This window comes from Lithobates pipiens, unplaced genomic scaffold (assembly GCF_037356315.1).
Source record: "Lithobates pipiens isolate NorthernLeopardFrog02 unplaced genomic scaffold, aLitPip1_a1.2 Scaffold_11, whole genome shotgun sequence".
Classification (NCBI taxonomy): Eukaryota; Metazoa; Chordata; class Amphibia; order Anura; family Ranidae; genus Lithobates; species Lithobates pipiens.
This window is the reverse complement of record NW_027507696.1, coordinates 4,179,489-4,196,041: the sequence shown is the minus strand read 5'-3', so window position 1 is coordinate 4,196,041 and position 16,553 is coordinate 4,179,489. Positions and strand designations below refer to the sequence as shown.

Here is a 16,553-nt window from a genome sequence, read left to right as displayed (position 1 = left end):
CCTTCCTTCAGTGACATGAAGTTTGCCATTACTGTGAAAAAACAGCTCCGCACCATGATGTTCCCACTTCCAAACTTCCCTGTTGGTATTGGGATGTTTTTGGGTTCATGTGTAGTGCCATTTGACCTCCAAACATGATGTGTATTATGGCATCCAAAGAGTTCAATTTTGGTCTCATCTTACCACTAGGCTTGTGCAATTAGTTTCGTAACGAATCGAAATTCGGCCGAATGTCCGAATAAAGAAATAACGAATAACAACGAATATGAAAGAAATATAACAAATTAATTTGAATGTATTCGAATTAGTTTGGTAATTCTTTAAAGATCTAATGAAACAAAAGGTCAGCTCAAAGTAAATCTTATAATCCAATCAGCTAATTAATTTTGTGCCGGAGGATGGATTACTGGCAAAGTGCATTCCTGAGAACTGAGTGAGAAGGGTGTTGTATTGTATTTGAGCCGAGGAGAAGAGACGTTGTCATTGTGTGTGTTAAAAGATTCAATAAACAAACGACTTTCCAAACTACGAATCATTATCACGAATGTCTATACATACATAAATAGCGAATTTCAACGAATACAAACGAATGAATTTGACACTCTACGAATAATAACGAATTATCCAAAAACGTATTAACGTAACATAACGAATATAACAGAACGAAATTATGTATTTTACGAATGACAACGAACCGAAACTAAACAAAATTTTCCATTGTGCACAAGTCTACTTACCAGACTATATTCTCCCAGTATTTCACAGGCTTGTCTAAATGTTTTGCAACAAACTTTAACTACTTCCCACCCGGCCAATGTACGTATACGGCCGGGTGGGACCCGCCTCCTTCTGACTGGACGTTCAGGAACGTCCTTCACCCGGGCACGGCGCATCTCGGATCGGCAGGAGGGCTCTGTGATTAGCCCTCCTGATCACATGACGGCCGTGTCCAGTCACAGCCGTCATGTGATCAAAACAAACAGCCGGTTGCTAGGCAATCGGCTCTCCTCTCCTCACACGGAAGTCGTCGCTGAGGAGAGGAGAGCAGATCCCTGCAGCCAGCTGGTGATCAGTGAGTATGAGCTGTTTTTACAGCTTTTTACTCACCGATCACTAGTCTAGTGTAAACCTACAGTGTAAACACACATGTCCCCAAAATACACATGTCCCCAAAACACACATGTCCCCAAATAATAAAAAGACATGTCCCTAAATAAAAAAACACATGTCCCGCACATATGTTCCACTAAAATCACATGTCCCAATGATTATCTGCACACATATGTACGTGATCACCTGCACACATATGTACAATGATCATTTGCGTACATATGTCCGTGATCACACAAACCAATTATTATACACTTGATGGAATTTTTTTTTACCAAAAACATGTAGCAGAATACATTTTGGCTCAAATTTATGACAAAATTAGATTTTATTGGATTTCTTTTAAAATAGAAAAAAGAAAATATTGTTTTTTTTCCAAATTTCCGCTTTTTTTGCGCTTATATCGCAAAAAAAAAAAAAAACTGAGTCGTGAATAAATACCACCAAAATAAAGCTCTATTTGTGCGAACAAAATGCTAAAAATTTCATTTGGGTACAGTGTAGCATGATCGCACAATTGTCATTGAAAGTGCGAGAGCGATGAAAGCTGAAAATTGGGCTGGGAAGGAAGGGGGCGAAGGTGCCGGTATTGTAGTGGTTAAACAAGCTCTACTGTGCTTTTATTTCAGTAATGTGGTCTTGTGTGGTGGTGAGCATTCATACAGGCCATGGCAGTTGAGAGCATTACTTGTATTGTTTTATTTGAAAAAAATGTACCTGCTAATTTCAGGTCTTTCTGGAGCTCTCCACAAGTGATCCTTTGGCTCTTGGGCAACTCTTCTGATAATTATTTTTACGCCTCTGTCAGAAATCTTGCGAGGAGCACCTGGGCGTGGCCGGTTTATAGTGAAATTGTTTTTCTTTTTCGTACATCACAGGACACAGAGCCTTAGTATTCACTGATGGGTTATATAGGCACCACTAGGTGATGGACACTGGCACACCCTAGATGGGAAGTTTTAGCCCCCTATGTAACCCTTCCCCTAACTGGGAGTACCTCAGTTTTTTCGCCAGTGTCTTAGGTGTTGGTCATGAGTAAAGATGTGCTGTGCTGAGCTCCACTAGAATATTCCTTAGTGGGGCAAGCCATGCAACCAGATCCATGCAAAGTGCTTTTTCTAGGCCGAATTGAATGGTACCCAGGCCTCATGTCTGAAGAAACAAGGTTCTGTCTGTAATGCTTCTCTTTTTTTGCAGGCCCAGAGCTAGGATCCCCCTTTTTAAAGGAGGCTCTAGTGCCTGAAGGTTTTTCAAACAGAGCCCACCGTGAGAGGGGAAGCTGCAGGCATCATCCCGGTACCGTTGTTTAGAGCGGGCGATTGGCTTTCCAGGTATAACAACCGATGCGGCTAAAAGCCGCTCCACTGTTATACCGGAGGAGTGGGAGGGAACATCCTCCCCCTCCCGCCACCTCTCGCCTCTCTTCCTGGGCCTCCCGTTCCATGGAAGGCCCGATCGAACATCCGCCGCTTCCAGGGGCTAGTGACAGACTGGAACGAAGTTGGAAATGGCTTTGTTCCAGTCTCCTGGATGTAAACACGGAAACGGCGTCACGACTTCACTTCCTGTTTACTTGGCTGCCAATATAAATAAGATACGGAAGTCGCGCCCGCATATGTAAACGGTGTTCAAATCACACGTGAGGTATCGCCGCCATCATCAGAGCGAGAGCAATAATTCTAGCATTAGACCTCCTCTGTTACTCTAACCTGGTAACCGTAAAAAAAATATTTTTAAAATGTCACCTATGGAGATTTTTGGGTACCAACATTTATCGCCATTCCACGAGTGCATGTAATTATAAAGCGTGACATGTTTGGTATTTATTTACTCAGCGTAACATCATCTTTCACATTATACAAAAAAATTGTGATACTTATATTGTTTTGTTTTTTTTAAATTCATGAAAGTGTTCCTTTTCCCAAAAAGTTGCGCTTAAAACGCCGCTGCACAAATACCGTATGACATAAAATATTGCAACAATCGCCATTTTATTCACTAGATTCTCTACTAAAAAAAATATATATTTTTGGGGGTTCTAAGTAATTTTTTAGCAAAAAAAATACGGATTTTAACTTGTAAACACCAAATGTCAGAAATAGGCTTAGTCATGAAAGGGTTATCCTATGGAGGAAAAATTCACAAAGATGTGGCGTGTACCAGCAATTGATGCAGCTATCTCCTCTGTGAACAAAAAATTGACTTGTCCAGTTGCCAACTCTCAAATGCTTAGTGATCCATCTGATGAAAAGATGGAATTCCCGTTGAAAAAAGTTTTTGCCTTCTAAGGTTCAGTAGCTCAACCTGCAATGGCTGCAATTGGGGTATGCCAGTCCTTAAGAGCTCACTTGAAACAGGTGCTCAGGGTTTTTCCTGAACAGCAGGCCCAAGAATTAGCCAAGCTGCCAGCAGCCTTGTGTTTTGTGGTTGATGCAATCAGAGATTCTATCCTTCAGACCTCCCGTCTAATGCTTGGGCTGGTACATATGTGTAGACTCTTGTGGCTGAAAAGTTGGTCAGCCGAAACTCCATACAAAAAGCTCCTGGCGGGGTTCCATTTTCACGGACAAAAGCTTGTTGTTTAGGGATGACTTGGACAAATATATACAAGAGATATCAAGTGGGAAAGGTACCCTTTTGCCAGTTAAGAAACTGAGTAAGCGTCCTTCATTTAAAAGGACTCTTGCATTAGCCTCCAGGCAGTCGTGACAGCCTCCACCATCAGGTTCAGGAGGTAGAACTCAGAGTCAACCCCAAGGACAAAAGAAATCCTAGGGGAGGAAATCCACAAGACAGAACACTAAAGCTTCTTTATGAAGGGTGCGCCCCCACTCGTTCGAGTGGGGGGAAGACCGCTACAGTTTTCAAGGGTCTGGCAGGAGGAATTTCAGGACAGATAGGTGATCTCCACAATAACTCAAAGTTACAAACTAGAGTTCACAGAATTCCCATCTCCTCGTTTCCTCAGATCAAATGTCCCCAAAGACCCAGAGAAAAAGAAGTCTCTTCCAAGTGTTAGATCAACTTCTGTTGCTAAAAGTAATCATGGCAGTTCCCATGCAAGAGCATGGGTTGGGCTTTTATTCAAACCTATTCACGGTGCCAAAGCCAAATGGAGATGTCAGACCCATCCTGGATCTCAAGGATCTAAATCGGTTTCTAAGGATTCGATCTTTTTGCATGGAATCAATCTGATCTGTAGTCTCCATCCTACAAGGAGGAGAACTTCTGGCATCGATAGACATCAAACATGAGATGTCTGTGTTTCGAAGTAGAAAATCATAATTTCAGGTTTGTAGCTTTGCCTTTCAGTCTAGCTACTGCACCTCGGGTGTTCACAAAGGTCCTGGCTCCTCCTCTGGGCATATTAAGAACCCAAGGTATAACTCTTGTAGTATACCTGGACGACCTGCTCTTAATAGACTGGTCGGTAGCCCGTTTAGAACGAGGCTTGGTCACTACAGTCAACTACCTGGAATATCTAGGTTGGGTTCTCAACTTAGAAAAGTCTTCTTTAAAACCAGTAAAAAGACTAGAGTACTTTGGTCTAATCATAGATACAACCCAAAAAAAAGGTGTTTTTACTCCAGGCAAAAATCAGTGCAATAAAGGTGCTGGTTCAGCTAGTCAGGGCAAAGAAAAGTCCTTCTATTCACCTTTGTATGAGATATTGTTGGGAAATATGGTGGCTACGTTCGAAGCGGTACCCTATACCCAGTTTCATTCAAGATGGTTGCAAAACCGTATTCTTTCTGCCTGGAACAAGAAGGTCCAGGCACTGGATTTTCCTATGCACTTATCTCCAATAGTGCGCCAAAGTCTCAGGTGGTGGTTGGCACCTGAGAATCTGTGCAAAGGGAAATCCTTTCTGCCAGTCACCTGGAAGGTGGCTACCCTAAGGGCAAGGCCACGAACTGAAAATAACGATGTTCTACCTCGAATCGCAGAAATTTCTGGTGAGCAAGGTAGATTGGCACATGCAGATATGCATCTTTGATGTCTGTTGATGCTAGGAATTCTCCTCTCAGAGAGGACACGACTGACCGGATTGACTCCATGCGAAAAGAGAGGATGGTTAGGAATTGATTTAGATGTTTGAGGTCTAGAATGGGTCTGACATCTCCATTCAGTTTTGGCACTGTGAAGAGATTTCAATAAAACATACCCTGCTCCTCTGTTGGAACTTTTGTGATCACACCTTGCGATGTCAGCCGGTCCAGTGCCTGGAACAAAGACTTTCTTTTTAATGGGTCTCTGGGAACATTCGATCTTAGAAACCGAAATGGTGGAAACTCCAGAAAACTCAAGCTTGTAGCCTAGAGATATTGTGGAGATGACGAGCGAGCAAGTGGGGGGCCCCTTCATAAGGAAGCCTTAAGACTCTGCTTTGTATGCTTCTGCTCTCATGGCTTCTTCTGGCCTTGTGCTTGACCTTGAGGCTTACCTCTTGAACGCTCTGCAGCATCTGGTGCTGGGGAAGAAGAACATTTAAATTAAGGACGCTTACTCCTTCTTTTAACCAGTAAAAGGGCACTCTTACCACCTGAATGATATACTTATCCAGGTCATCTTCGAACAACCGTTCCCCATGAAATGGAAAACTTGCCAATAGCTTTTTGCACAGCAACTCAGCTGACCAATGCTTCAACCAGAGAATTCTGCACATATGCACAGATAAGAGGGCAAAGCGTGACACATGTTGAATCTTTAAGGGCATCTACCGCAAAACATAAGGCCCTTGGCAGTTCCGCTAATTCGCGGGCTGCTTCCCCTTGAGCAAAGACACTTTTAATGACTTGCTTGAGCTGGTCTTTTAAGGATTGACAAACCCCTATCGGTGTTACTGCAGGCTGTACTGCTGATCCAGCTATAGAAAAATAAGTTTTAAGTAAAGATTCCAGCTTCTTGTCGGCTGGATCCTTGAAAACCTGGACATTGTCTACTGGACAAGTTAGGCTCTTATTTACAGAGGAAATAGCAGCATCCACTGCTGGCAAACTCCATTTCTTAGTATATTTTTCCTCTATTGGCTAAAGAGAAAATTTCACAGGAGGGATAACATGCCTATCTGGGTGATCCCAGTCTGCATATATTAGTTGATCCAGCAGTGGGTGTAAAGGGAAAGCATGTGGGCCCTGTGAAGGCCTCAAAGAACCCAAAGAAGAAAAGCGGGCCTCAGCCACTTTTGCTGGGGGCAATTTATATGCTGAACGGCCCAATTCTTTAAGGGATTGGACCATCGGCTTTTGGGATTGCAAGTCTGAAAAGGGCTCCTCTGAGATTGAACCCCCAGAAGAGGAGTCATCTACCTGCCCCTCTTCCCGGTCACCCAATGGAATCTCAATGTCATCTGCCCATTCCTGTTCCAAAACTTGAAGGTCAGGAGGGGGAGAAGGGGACCTTTTGCTTTTTTTTCCCCAGACTGGGAGGCAGATGCAATCATGTTGGCTATTTTTCTCTCCAACCCAGCTAATGCTGAAGCTAAATCGTCCTTGGTAATGTATGCAGAGGCTGAAACAATGCATGTAACCACTATGTCTGATAGCCTCTATGGCTCAGACTAGCCAGTTACACCTGGCCTTTCAGGGGAGGATAGTACTGTGGAAGCATGATTAGGATCCTCAGATCCTGACAGCGGCGCTCTTGCGATCCTCTATACTGTATTTCCACCTTTCTTTCGAGAAGACATAGTTCTAAACACAAAATGCAGAGGTACTCACAATATGTACCTTTTAAAATATATTTTGTATCCACACCTATGCAGCGCTTACATGCCCCAGTATACTCTGCGTCCCTCCGTCAGCCACCAGACTCATCACAGAGTTGCAAAATTTATGGCCTGTGCCGTGCTGCGTGCATGCTCGCTCCTCACGTGCAAGCTGGCCATGCCTAAGCCACGCCCCCTACGTCTTGCGGCGGCCTATTTCCGGCTGACCTTTGCGCACACGTGGACGGGGCGGTTATGTCTATCGGGATAGCCGGGGGGGGGGGGGGCTGAGCCCTTCCTCACTGTGGGGAGATGCCAGCCGCCCTGCACCCCCCCCTGCTGGAACTAGCCTATGGGGGTGAGCTGTGTGCCTGTGGGTAGAAGGCGGGAGGTCCCAGGGAACTGACAACCAGGATGAGGGGTAATGCTGTCTCCAAAGGAGCACTGTACACAGAAAAAATAAGCATGACAAGCAGGAATGTTACAATACATGCTCTAGTGGTGAAAAACAGGCAAGGCATTCACTACTCAGAAGAAATCCTTTGAAGTGAACCAAATGTGTTCCTTTCCCAGGTTTTTTTCTTCATTGTTTTTTTTTTTTTTTTAACTTACCATTCCTGCTGCAGAAAACACAGCCAGACTCAATATTCACTCATCACTACAAGCTTTGTCATAAAGACCTTCAGATACTGGGTCCACTCCTCTGGACCTGTATAGCACCCTGTAGGAAAAAACCTTGGTCAGAACACTGCACAGCGTCCCATTACGCATGGTCCAGTGCCGTAGTCCTCTGAGTATTCTTTCCTTTCCATGAGGCTCGGGTACCATCCATTTCTGGCTGACAGCTTTTTCGAATGGATCCGATTGAAGTCTACGATTCCTAATAGAATCCTCCAGACTTCCAAGTATGCTCCAAGAGCTCATGTAATCCATGACCATCACCTTGAAGACACTGGCAAAAAAATCGGAGGTACTTCCTGTATGGGAGGAGTTATATAGAGGGGGACTTCCTGTCTTTGGGGGTGCCAGTGTCCATTCACTTATAGGTGGCGTATAACCCACATAGTAATTACTATGGCTGCTCTGTGACCCGTGATGTACGATAAAGAAATAATATTTTGCTAAGTATTTGCCACCATGTGCACAGTTTTGGGTGAAATTTAAAGCGATCAGAACTCTTGCACTTCCCATTGTTATATTTGACAGTAACACTTCCTGTTCTTTCTAGAGACTCGCCATTGCAAAAGAGTTTGGAGACAAAGCTGCGGAGCGTAGGGCGTACAGCAACCTGGGCAATGCCCACATCTTTCTGGGGAGGTTTGATGCCTCTGCTGACTATTACAAGTGAGTGAATCTGAGCTGTCTGCGTCTTTTGTTCCTTCCTCTTTAGGCAGATGCCTCTATTTCCGAAAAAGAGATTGGAGGTTGAAAAAATTGTATTAATTTACATAGTGCCTGCAAGTTCCATAGAGCACTACAGGGTACATAAATCGTCTACACCAGTCCTCCTTCCCAAATACACTTTTGCTTTAGTGTCTATTTTGGTAACGCACTATGGCAAATTTGGTCAGATTACTTATAACGAACCATGTTTTGGGGGAGAAAACAAAAGGCAAACATATAAACATGTATGACCTGAGACCGAGTCATTGAAAAATGTGGTGCTCATGCGCCATCTAGTGATCAGTAGTTTGTACTGTAAGATTTGTATACTACATCTTCTTGTAAACATGCTGGTTGTCTGGTTGTTATGCTGACCCTCTGGTTTCATTACTGTCTAAGTTGTCACTCAAACAAGGATGCAGATCAGAAAAGTTAAAGAAAAGTCAGAAGTCCTTATCTGCATTCTTTATCAGGGTAAATGATACATAAGCATTGAAGCCAGAAAGTCAGCATGACATCAATGGCAGCCTATGTATTTCTTCAGTGACACATTCCTTCTAAAAGGAATGTTTGATGATATAAAAAGTCTGTCTTACCAGTTCCTAATTTAAGGATTATTGATTACTTTGTCATTAATACTGTTATTTGCCATGTCTTACAGTATAAAATACACTAGAAAGAGAGAAGGATAGAGACTTTTACTATTTCCACATATTTTTGTAAAAGAAGAAAATAAGAGAAGGGAAAACACAATGTGGGAAATTTATCAAAACTGGAGTAGCTGTGCATGGCACCCTTTCAGCTCTTATCTTCAGCTTGTTCAGTTAAGCTTCGAAAATACAAGATAGAAGCTGATTGTTTGCCATGCACAGCTGATCCAGATTCTGGCTGCTTCCATTTTGATAAATTCCCTCAATGAATTTAAAGGAGATGTAAACTCTCAAGGTTTTTGCATTATGAATTAAGGTGAAAAACCTTCTGCAATGCATCGTTTCAATGACGCGCACAAGCCCAGCAGCTTTGGCTTCTTTCTTAGGTCCTCATTGGATAGATTGATAGCAGCGGGAGCCGTTGGCTCCAGCTGCCGTCAATCAAATACAGTGACACAGGGCCAAGTCCTGCTGTCTGTGTCGATGCACACAGCAGGACTCAGGAGCCCGCCTGCATGGGTGTCCCCATGGAAAGCATCTCTCCGTGGGGGCACGCGATGAAGAGGACTAGCCAGGAGCACTGCCTGGACATCCCAGAAAAGGAGGATTGGGGCTGCTCTGTGCAAAACCTTTTCGCAGAGTAGATAAGTATAACATGTCTGTTATTTTACAAAAAAACAAACCTTTACAATCACTTTAATGATAAATAAGGGTTAAGTAAGTAGCTGTGAAGATACCAGTGATGGTAAATGCGGTCATATAATAATGCAAAGAAGTGCTACTTATTTTATTTTTTTCGGATCTTGCAGAATTTGGTAGAGGGAGCATAGCCTTATCTTACTGATCTGTGTCTGCTTTATTCCTCAGGAAGACTTTGCAGCTCTCTAGACAGCTGAAAGACCAGGCAGTAGAGGCTCAGGCCTGTTATAGCCTGGGGAATACGTACACATTGCTCCAGGACTATGAACGGGCCATAGAATACCACCTGAAACACCTCTCCATAGCGCAGGAGCTTGGTGACCGGTAAGAGAATGCACTTTTCCAATATCCTATCTTAGCTACTTATGTGTGTAAGCTGTGCTTGATTTTTAACTCGTTGAAATGTTATAATTCATTAGAAATTATATAACAAAAATATTTCTAGTAAACATGCACAGCTTTCAAGTGGTTAAACTGCTCTCTCCCCAGTCCTCCCAGGTTTTCCTAAAAGCCACCTTACTGTCCTAAAGGCTTGATAATCAGTAGAGATGCAGCTTTGCAATCTTAGACAAAACATTCTCACCTGCATGGTAACTATCTCATTCATCGCACCGCATGCTTCCAGCTTCTGTCAGTAGTGAATCAGAAGCATGCATTGGTGAAGTTAATGTCTGATTTTGCATGTACTGCACCACCATGCATGAGTGGAGATGCTTGCCACAGACTTTAACCAAAACATTTTTTATTGTTGTTGGTTTTGGACTGTTACACTTTTTTTCTTGATTTGTGTCCCCATCAGGGAGATTACATAATGTGATACTAAGATCACACTGTTTAACCACTTCCATACTGCGTGAATTCCAGCACTCCTCTCCTACATGTAAAAATCATAATTTTTTTTGCTAAAAAATTACTCAGAACCCCCTAAACATTATATAAGTTTTCCAGCTGCGCTATAAAATTTTCTGACAACATGATCCGATCGGACTTTGTCCGATCATGTGTAGAGAATTCCGATCGGACAAAGTGCCACGCATACTCAGATCAAATTCCTAGACCAAAGCTATTGGCTACTAGCCTGAACGTAGTCCCGTCCTAACGAAATAACGATCTTCACGTTACGTACAATCGGATTTTCTGACAACTTTGTCCGACTGTGTGTATGCAACAGTTTCGGACAAAATCCGACGGATTTGGTTGTCGGAATGTCCGACCGTGTGTACAAGGGCTAAGAATAACAAGGAGGTGAAGCCTCCATCAACATGCATGTAATAGCCTGCCCCCATTGTATTTAGCTGATTAGTGGGCATGCAGGAGGAGGGAGGGAGTGGGCTGTAATTTACCACTGTGTATGCGCCCACGTGTTACTCTATAGCAGGGTTCAGCAACCTTTTTTCACTTAAAGGCCGGATTCAATGTATGTGAATGCATGGAGGGCCGCATTCACCTGCTAATAAATGAAGATGATAATAATCTTAACATAGTATTGATAACAGTACAGGTTTACCTCACTTTGTGGTGCTTCACTAATACAAAGCCAGTTCACCCTGAGGGAGCATGTGGCTGGGGATTCATATTTTACTGGCCCTCCCCCATCCCGGCACCCAAGGGTGGCTGACACCAGCCCTGCCAGCCAGCATGGTTCGGAGATGGGGTTCCTGTCCCTAGGGGTGATTGGGGCCTCGTTACCAGGGGAGATGGGGGCCTCATCCCCAGGGGTGAGGGGGTCCCTGTCCCCAAGTTAGAAGGGGTCCCGGTCCCCAGTTGAAAAGGGTCACTGTCCCCAAGGAGGAGGGGTTCCCTGTCCCCAAGTTTGAAGGGGTCCCTGTTCACGGTGGGGAGAAGGGGTCCCTGTCCCCGGCAGTGATGGGGTCCCTAAAAGGGTCCCCCCCATTACAATGTCCTCTGTCCCTCTTCACATCACTCCCATAGTGTTCTCTGCCCCCTTCCCCCCAGAGCAAGTTCTTGTGCCCCCAAATCAGTGTCCTCTGTCCCTCCCCCCTCCCAACTGTAGTGTCCTCTGTCCCTATAGTATAGTGTCCTCTGTCCCCATAGTGTCCTGTGTCTTCTGCCCCCATAGTGTCCTCTGCCCCCATAGTGTCCTGTGTCCTCTGCCCCCATAGTGTCCTGTGTCCTCTGCCCCCATAGTGTCCTCTGCCCCCATAGTGTCCTCGGTCCTCTGCCCCCATAGTGTCCTCGGTCCTCTGCCCCCATAGTGTCCTCGGTCCTCTGGCTCCATAGTGTCCTCTGTCCTCTGCCCCCATAGTGTCCTCTGTCCTCTGCCCCCATAGTGTCCTCTGCCCCCTTGTACCTCACCCCGTGGACTCAAAAATGCACACTGTGTAGGTAGAACTCTCCTACCTTACACAGGTGTAGAGAACAGCTGGTATCACAGGACTGGATGGGGGTGGGAACTGCTGAAGTTAACTTTTTACATCAACAGGCTGGTGATTGGTTGCTAGGATCACCCGGCAACTTCCACTGTATTTCTGATTAGTTGTAGCCAATCACTGAAAAATCCCTAATTTTTTATTCCAAGGTTTAATCCTGTTATATACGGTACTTCTATGCTCCAGGGTCCTATTCACTGGTGAATAAAAACTGCAGAACTTTGACTATAACTGAAGTGTATCTAGGACTAAACCTATTTTTATATATACAGTATATCCCAAAAGTGAGTATACCCTTCACATTTTTGTAAATATTTTATTATGTTTTTTTCATGTGACAACACTGAAGAAATTACACTTTGCTACAATGTAAAGTAGTGAGTGTACAGCTTGTATAACAGTGTAAATTTGCTGTCCCCTCAAAATAACAACACACAGCCACTAATGTCTAAACCGCTGGCAACAGAAGTGAGTACACCCCTAAGTGAAAATGTCCAAATTGGGCCCAATTAGCCATTTTCCCTCCCCGGTGTCAAGTGACTCATTGTTACAAGGTCTCAGGTGTGAATGGGGAGCAGGTGTGTTAACTTTGGTGTTATCGCTCTCACTCTCTGATACTGGTCACAGGATGTTCAACATGGCACCTCATGGCAAAGAACTCTCAAAGGTTTTGAACAAAAAGAATTGTTGCGCTACATAAAGATGGCCTAGGCGATAAGAAGATTGCCAAGACCATACAGCGGTTTAACAGGATAGGTTCCACTCAGAACAGGCCTCGCCATGGTCAACCAAAGAAGTTGAGTGCACGTGCTGAACATCATATACAGAGGTTGTCTTTGGGAAATAGACGTATGAGTGCTGCCAGCATTGCTTCCGAGGTTGAAGGGGTGGGGGTCAGCCTGTCAGTGCTCAGACCATATGTCACACACTGCATCAAATTGGTCTGCATGGCTGTCATCCTAGAAGGAAGCCTCTTCTAAAGATGATGCACAAGAAAGCCCGCAACACAGTTTGCGGAACACAAGCAGACTAAGGACATGGATTACTGGAACCACGTCCTGTGGTTTGATGAGACCAAGGTAAATTTATTTTGGTTCAGATAGTGTCAAGCATGTTATGCAGGAAACGGGTGAGGAGTACAAACTGGGAAGATACAGTTCATTGAGGGAACCATGAATGCCAACATGTACTGTGACATATTGAAGCAGAGCATGATCCCCTATCTTTGGAGACTAGGCCACAGGGCAGTATTCCAACATAACAACCCCAAACACACCTCCAAGACTACCATGGCCTTCCTAAAGAAGCTGAGGGTAAAAGTGATGGACTGGCCAAGCATGTCTCCAGACCTAAACCCTATTGAGCATCTGTGGAGCATGCTCAAACGGAAGGTGGAAGAGCACAAGGTCTCCAACATTGACCAGCTCTGTGATGTCATCATGGAGGGGTGGAAGAGGACTCCAGTGGCAACTTGTGAAGCTCTGGTGAACTCCATGCCCAAGAGGCTTAAGGCAGTGTTGGAAAATAATGGTAGTCACACAAAATATTGACACTTTGGGCCCAATTTGGACATTTTCACTTAAGGGTGCACTCTGTTTTGTACACTCACTACTTTACATTGTAGCAAAATGTAATCTCTTCAGTGTTGTCACATGAAAAGATGTAATAAAATATTTACAAAAATGTGAGGGGTGTACTCACTTTTGTAAGATACTGTATATATACTTTTAGTTATATTAAGAAGGGTATGGGGGATTATATGGCTGTTTATGTCCCGCATTGTCACTAGGACAGAAAGGGATGAGAAATCCAAAATTGTACAGTTGTCATCGGAACAGAAGAGGTGATTTCAAATCTAGACACCTGATTACTGGATTTCCTCTCCCTCCTTGTTCAGTCTCCAGGACAGGAAGTGAGGGGAAATCTCCCCAATGGTGCAGTCTAACCAATCTCTGCTCTAAAATGTAAAAAAAAAATTACAGTTAGAAAAACGAATCCTCAGGGTCCCTTTATCACCTAGGATGCAGACCCACTGGACAGTGTAAGTCAAGTAACTTCCCCATAGAATGATGCATAGCTGTACAGTGTTGTCTGGTGATATATATTTGGGGGGCAGTTGCTGCAAACAAGAGAATCTGTAAAAAAATGCTGATCACACCTTGTTTACTTGTTTAGTTCTGTGTAATAGTCTGTCGTTTTTTACACCGAGCAATGAAAATACTACACATCAGACCGATAGTGGAGTATATGGGTAGTATTATAAGCTTACATTTATAAGTATTATAGCTTAAATTGTTAGTTAAACATCAGACTTTTATTTATTAAGTTGTGATGACCTAGAAGATGTCGAACACAAGCACCCACATTTCTCTTGCTTCCTACACACACTGCAATGGTGACAGTTCAATAGAAGGTTATACAAGTCAAAGCTGCTAGGGCTTATCTCTGAACACTGAACAGAAAGGGCTCTTGGCTTTGCCTCTAAGGAGTGCCAAACATAAGAGATAACTGTACATGCAGCAATGTGACCCCCATGTCACAGTAATCTCTGACCTTCCTGCAGTACTGCAAGCTATGCCATCACTACCAATTCTGAGATTTAGACATAAATATGTGGTCATGTCCTGCTATCGGCATAGATCTATGAAATGTCTGCTAGCAAAAAAGCAGGGGACTGAAAATGGTATACAGATGTGATTAAATGTAAAAAGATTTTTAATATACTCGAACTATTTTGTAACGACTGTACAGATAACAAGATAAGTCTTTGAATGTCTGTTTAGACCCTGCGTTAAAACGATGTGCTTCTCCAACATGCAGGAAAAACATACTGGCTACCCTCTCCTCTTTTGTTTGTAGGGTTGGTGAAGGACGAGCATCGTGGAGTCTAGGAAATGCCTACGTGGCATTGGGTAACCATGAAGAGGCCCTGCAATATGCTAGAAAACACATGGAAATTTCTTGTGAGGTGAGAGGAGAAAGGGGGGTTTCAGAACTTGACACATTCACTATAATACTTAACCATACTTGTTAAAACCTGATTAGACTATCCTATTTACTGTAGATCTACCAACAACGATGTAGTGCAGTCCTACTTTAATACATTGAGTAAATTGTTTTTAGGTAGGCCCTAACAGTAACAGTACATGGTTTGTTAAATCAAATGGAGATTGTACAAAAATGATATTATCACGTTTTAATGTGTGTGGTCAGCTTTAGGGTGCCAGAACAATCGCATTCTGTTACTTGGAAGTCCCAGACCAGTGACATACTAAGAGCGGTTCCAAAATAATGGCCCACTGAGACTTAAAGTGGTTGTAAACCCTCCCCCACAACTTTGTTCCATGTAAATCAGCAAAAAAAAGCCCTAATGAACACGGCTTGTAGATATCTCCTTACTTGCTTAGTATTGTTGTAATCCTTTTTGTTGTTTAGAATGACGTCACTGAGCATGCCCAGATTTCCCCTGATTTACGGCACACTCTCTATGTCTCATCTATCTGTTATCAGGACTTCAACACACAACACTGACGTCCCAGGAGGCTGCATAATCACTCAAAGCTTCCTTCTACACACCATGTGACCTCACATACAGTGTAAAGCAGGGCATAGGACAGCATTACTGCAGTCTTATCAGCTGAAGCTGATAGGACTCATACAGGCAAACACTAGGTAATCAGCACAAGTAAATACTATGAAATAAAACAAGTCAGCTATGAGCATGGAAGCAGGGTTGCCATAGAAACGTTGGATTGAGAAGGAGGCTTGGTTAATAGTACAGGAAGTGCTTAAAGTAAGGGCGAAATTACACTCCACTGTGGACTCAGAAAACAATACTTAAGATGGCGCTGCCTAACCCCTGGAAACAAGTTTTTTAAAGTTTCTTTAAACAGTAAGTAATATGCGATTTGGGCTGGATTACAGTGGCTATAGTCTGATAATTACTTATTATAATGGACTAAATGAAAAGAAGCCTCAGAGTGGGAGAGTTTACTTCTTCTTTTAAGACCCCTTTAACACAGGGCACGTCCGTTTTTGCAAACTCCGCTTGCTCAGCAGGGATTGATCCGTTGATCTCTAGTGAGCAGGCAGATGACAGGTCTGTCTTCACTCACTGTGCTGAGATGTGTGTCCATAAGACACACAGCAGAGCTCAGCCCCACCCTCCAGGTCCCTTATCACTGTCTCTAATTGACAGCAGTAGAAGCCAATAGCTTCTGCTGCTCTATCTGAGCCAATGAGGGTCGAGAGAGCTTCAGAGCATTTTATTCTCCACTTTCCCTTCTTTCAGAAAATATATACTTTTGTGGGTTTTGAGTAATTCTTAGTAAAAAATGCAGAGTGAACATGTGTGCAAGAAATAAAAAAATTGTCCCAGTAGGCAACTGGTAGGTAGGTTTAGGCCTGTGACTAACTAAATACCTGCCAAGAGAGCCAGGATTGATGACAGTGATCACAGGTTCTCAATTCCTTTTGTTTAGTATGGTCCATCTCTGATTGCCATGTGCTGATTGCTAATGGTGTGGGATAACTGCCCTGGCTGCTGTCAAGAATTGTCCTAGAATACCTTTCTTAATCTTTTTTAATCAATCCCGGAAGAATAGACAGTAGAAT

At 43.5% G+C, this 16,553-nt stretch overlaps 1 protein-coding gene across 1 annotated transcript in view; it reads left to right on the top strand.

The window, feature by feature from the left end:
- Nucleotides 1-16,553, top strand: part of GPSM1 (G protein signaling modulator 1) — a 391,197-nt gene that overhangs the window by 169,027 nt on the left and 205,617 nt on the right. Inside the window, exons 8-10 of the mRNA XM_077468201.1 lie at nucleotides 8,046-8,161; nucleotides 9,718-9,873; nucleotides 14,799-14,907. Of these exons, the coding sequence (XP_077324327.1) occupies nucleotides 8,046-8,161; nucleotides 9,718-9,873; nucleotides 14,799-14,907 (381 nt within the window). The remainder of the gene's footprint in view (nucleotides 1-8,045; nucleotides 8,162-9,717; nucleotides 9,874-14,798; nucleotides 14,908-16,553) is intronic.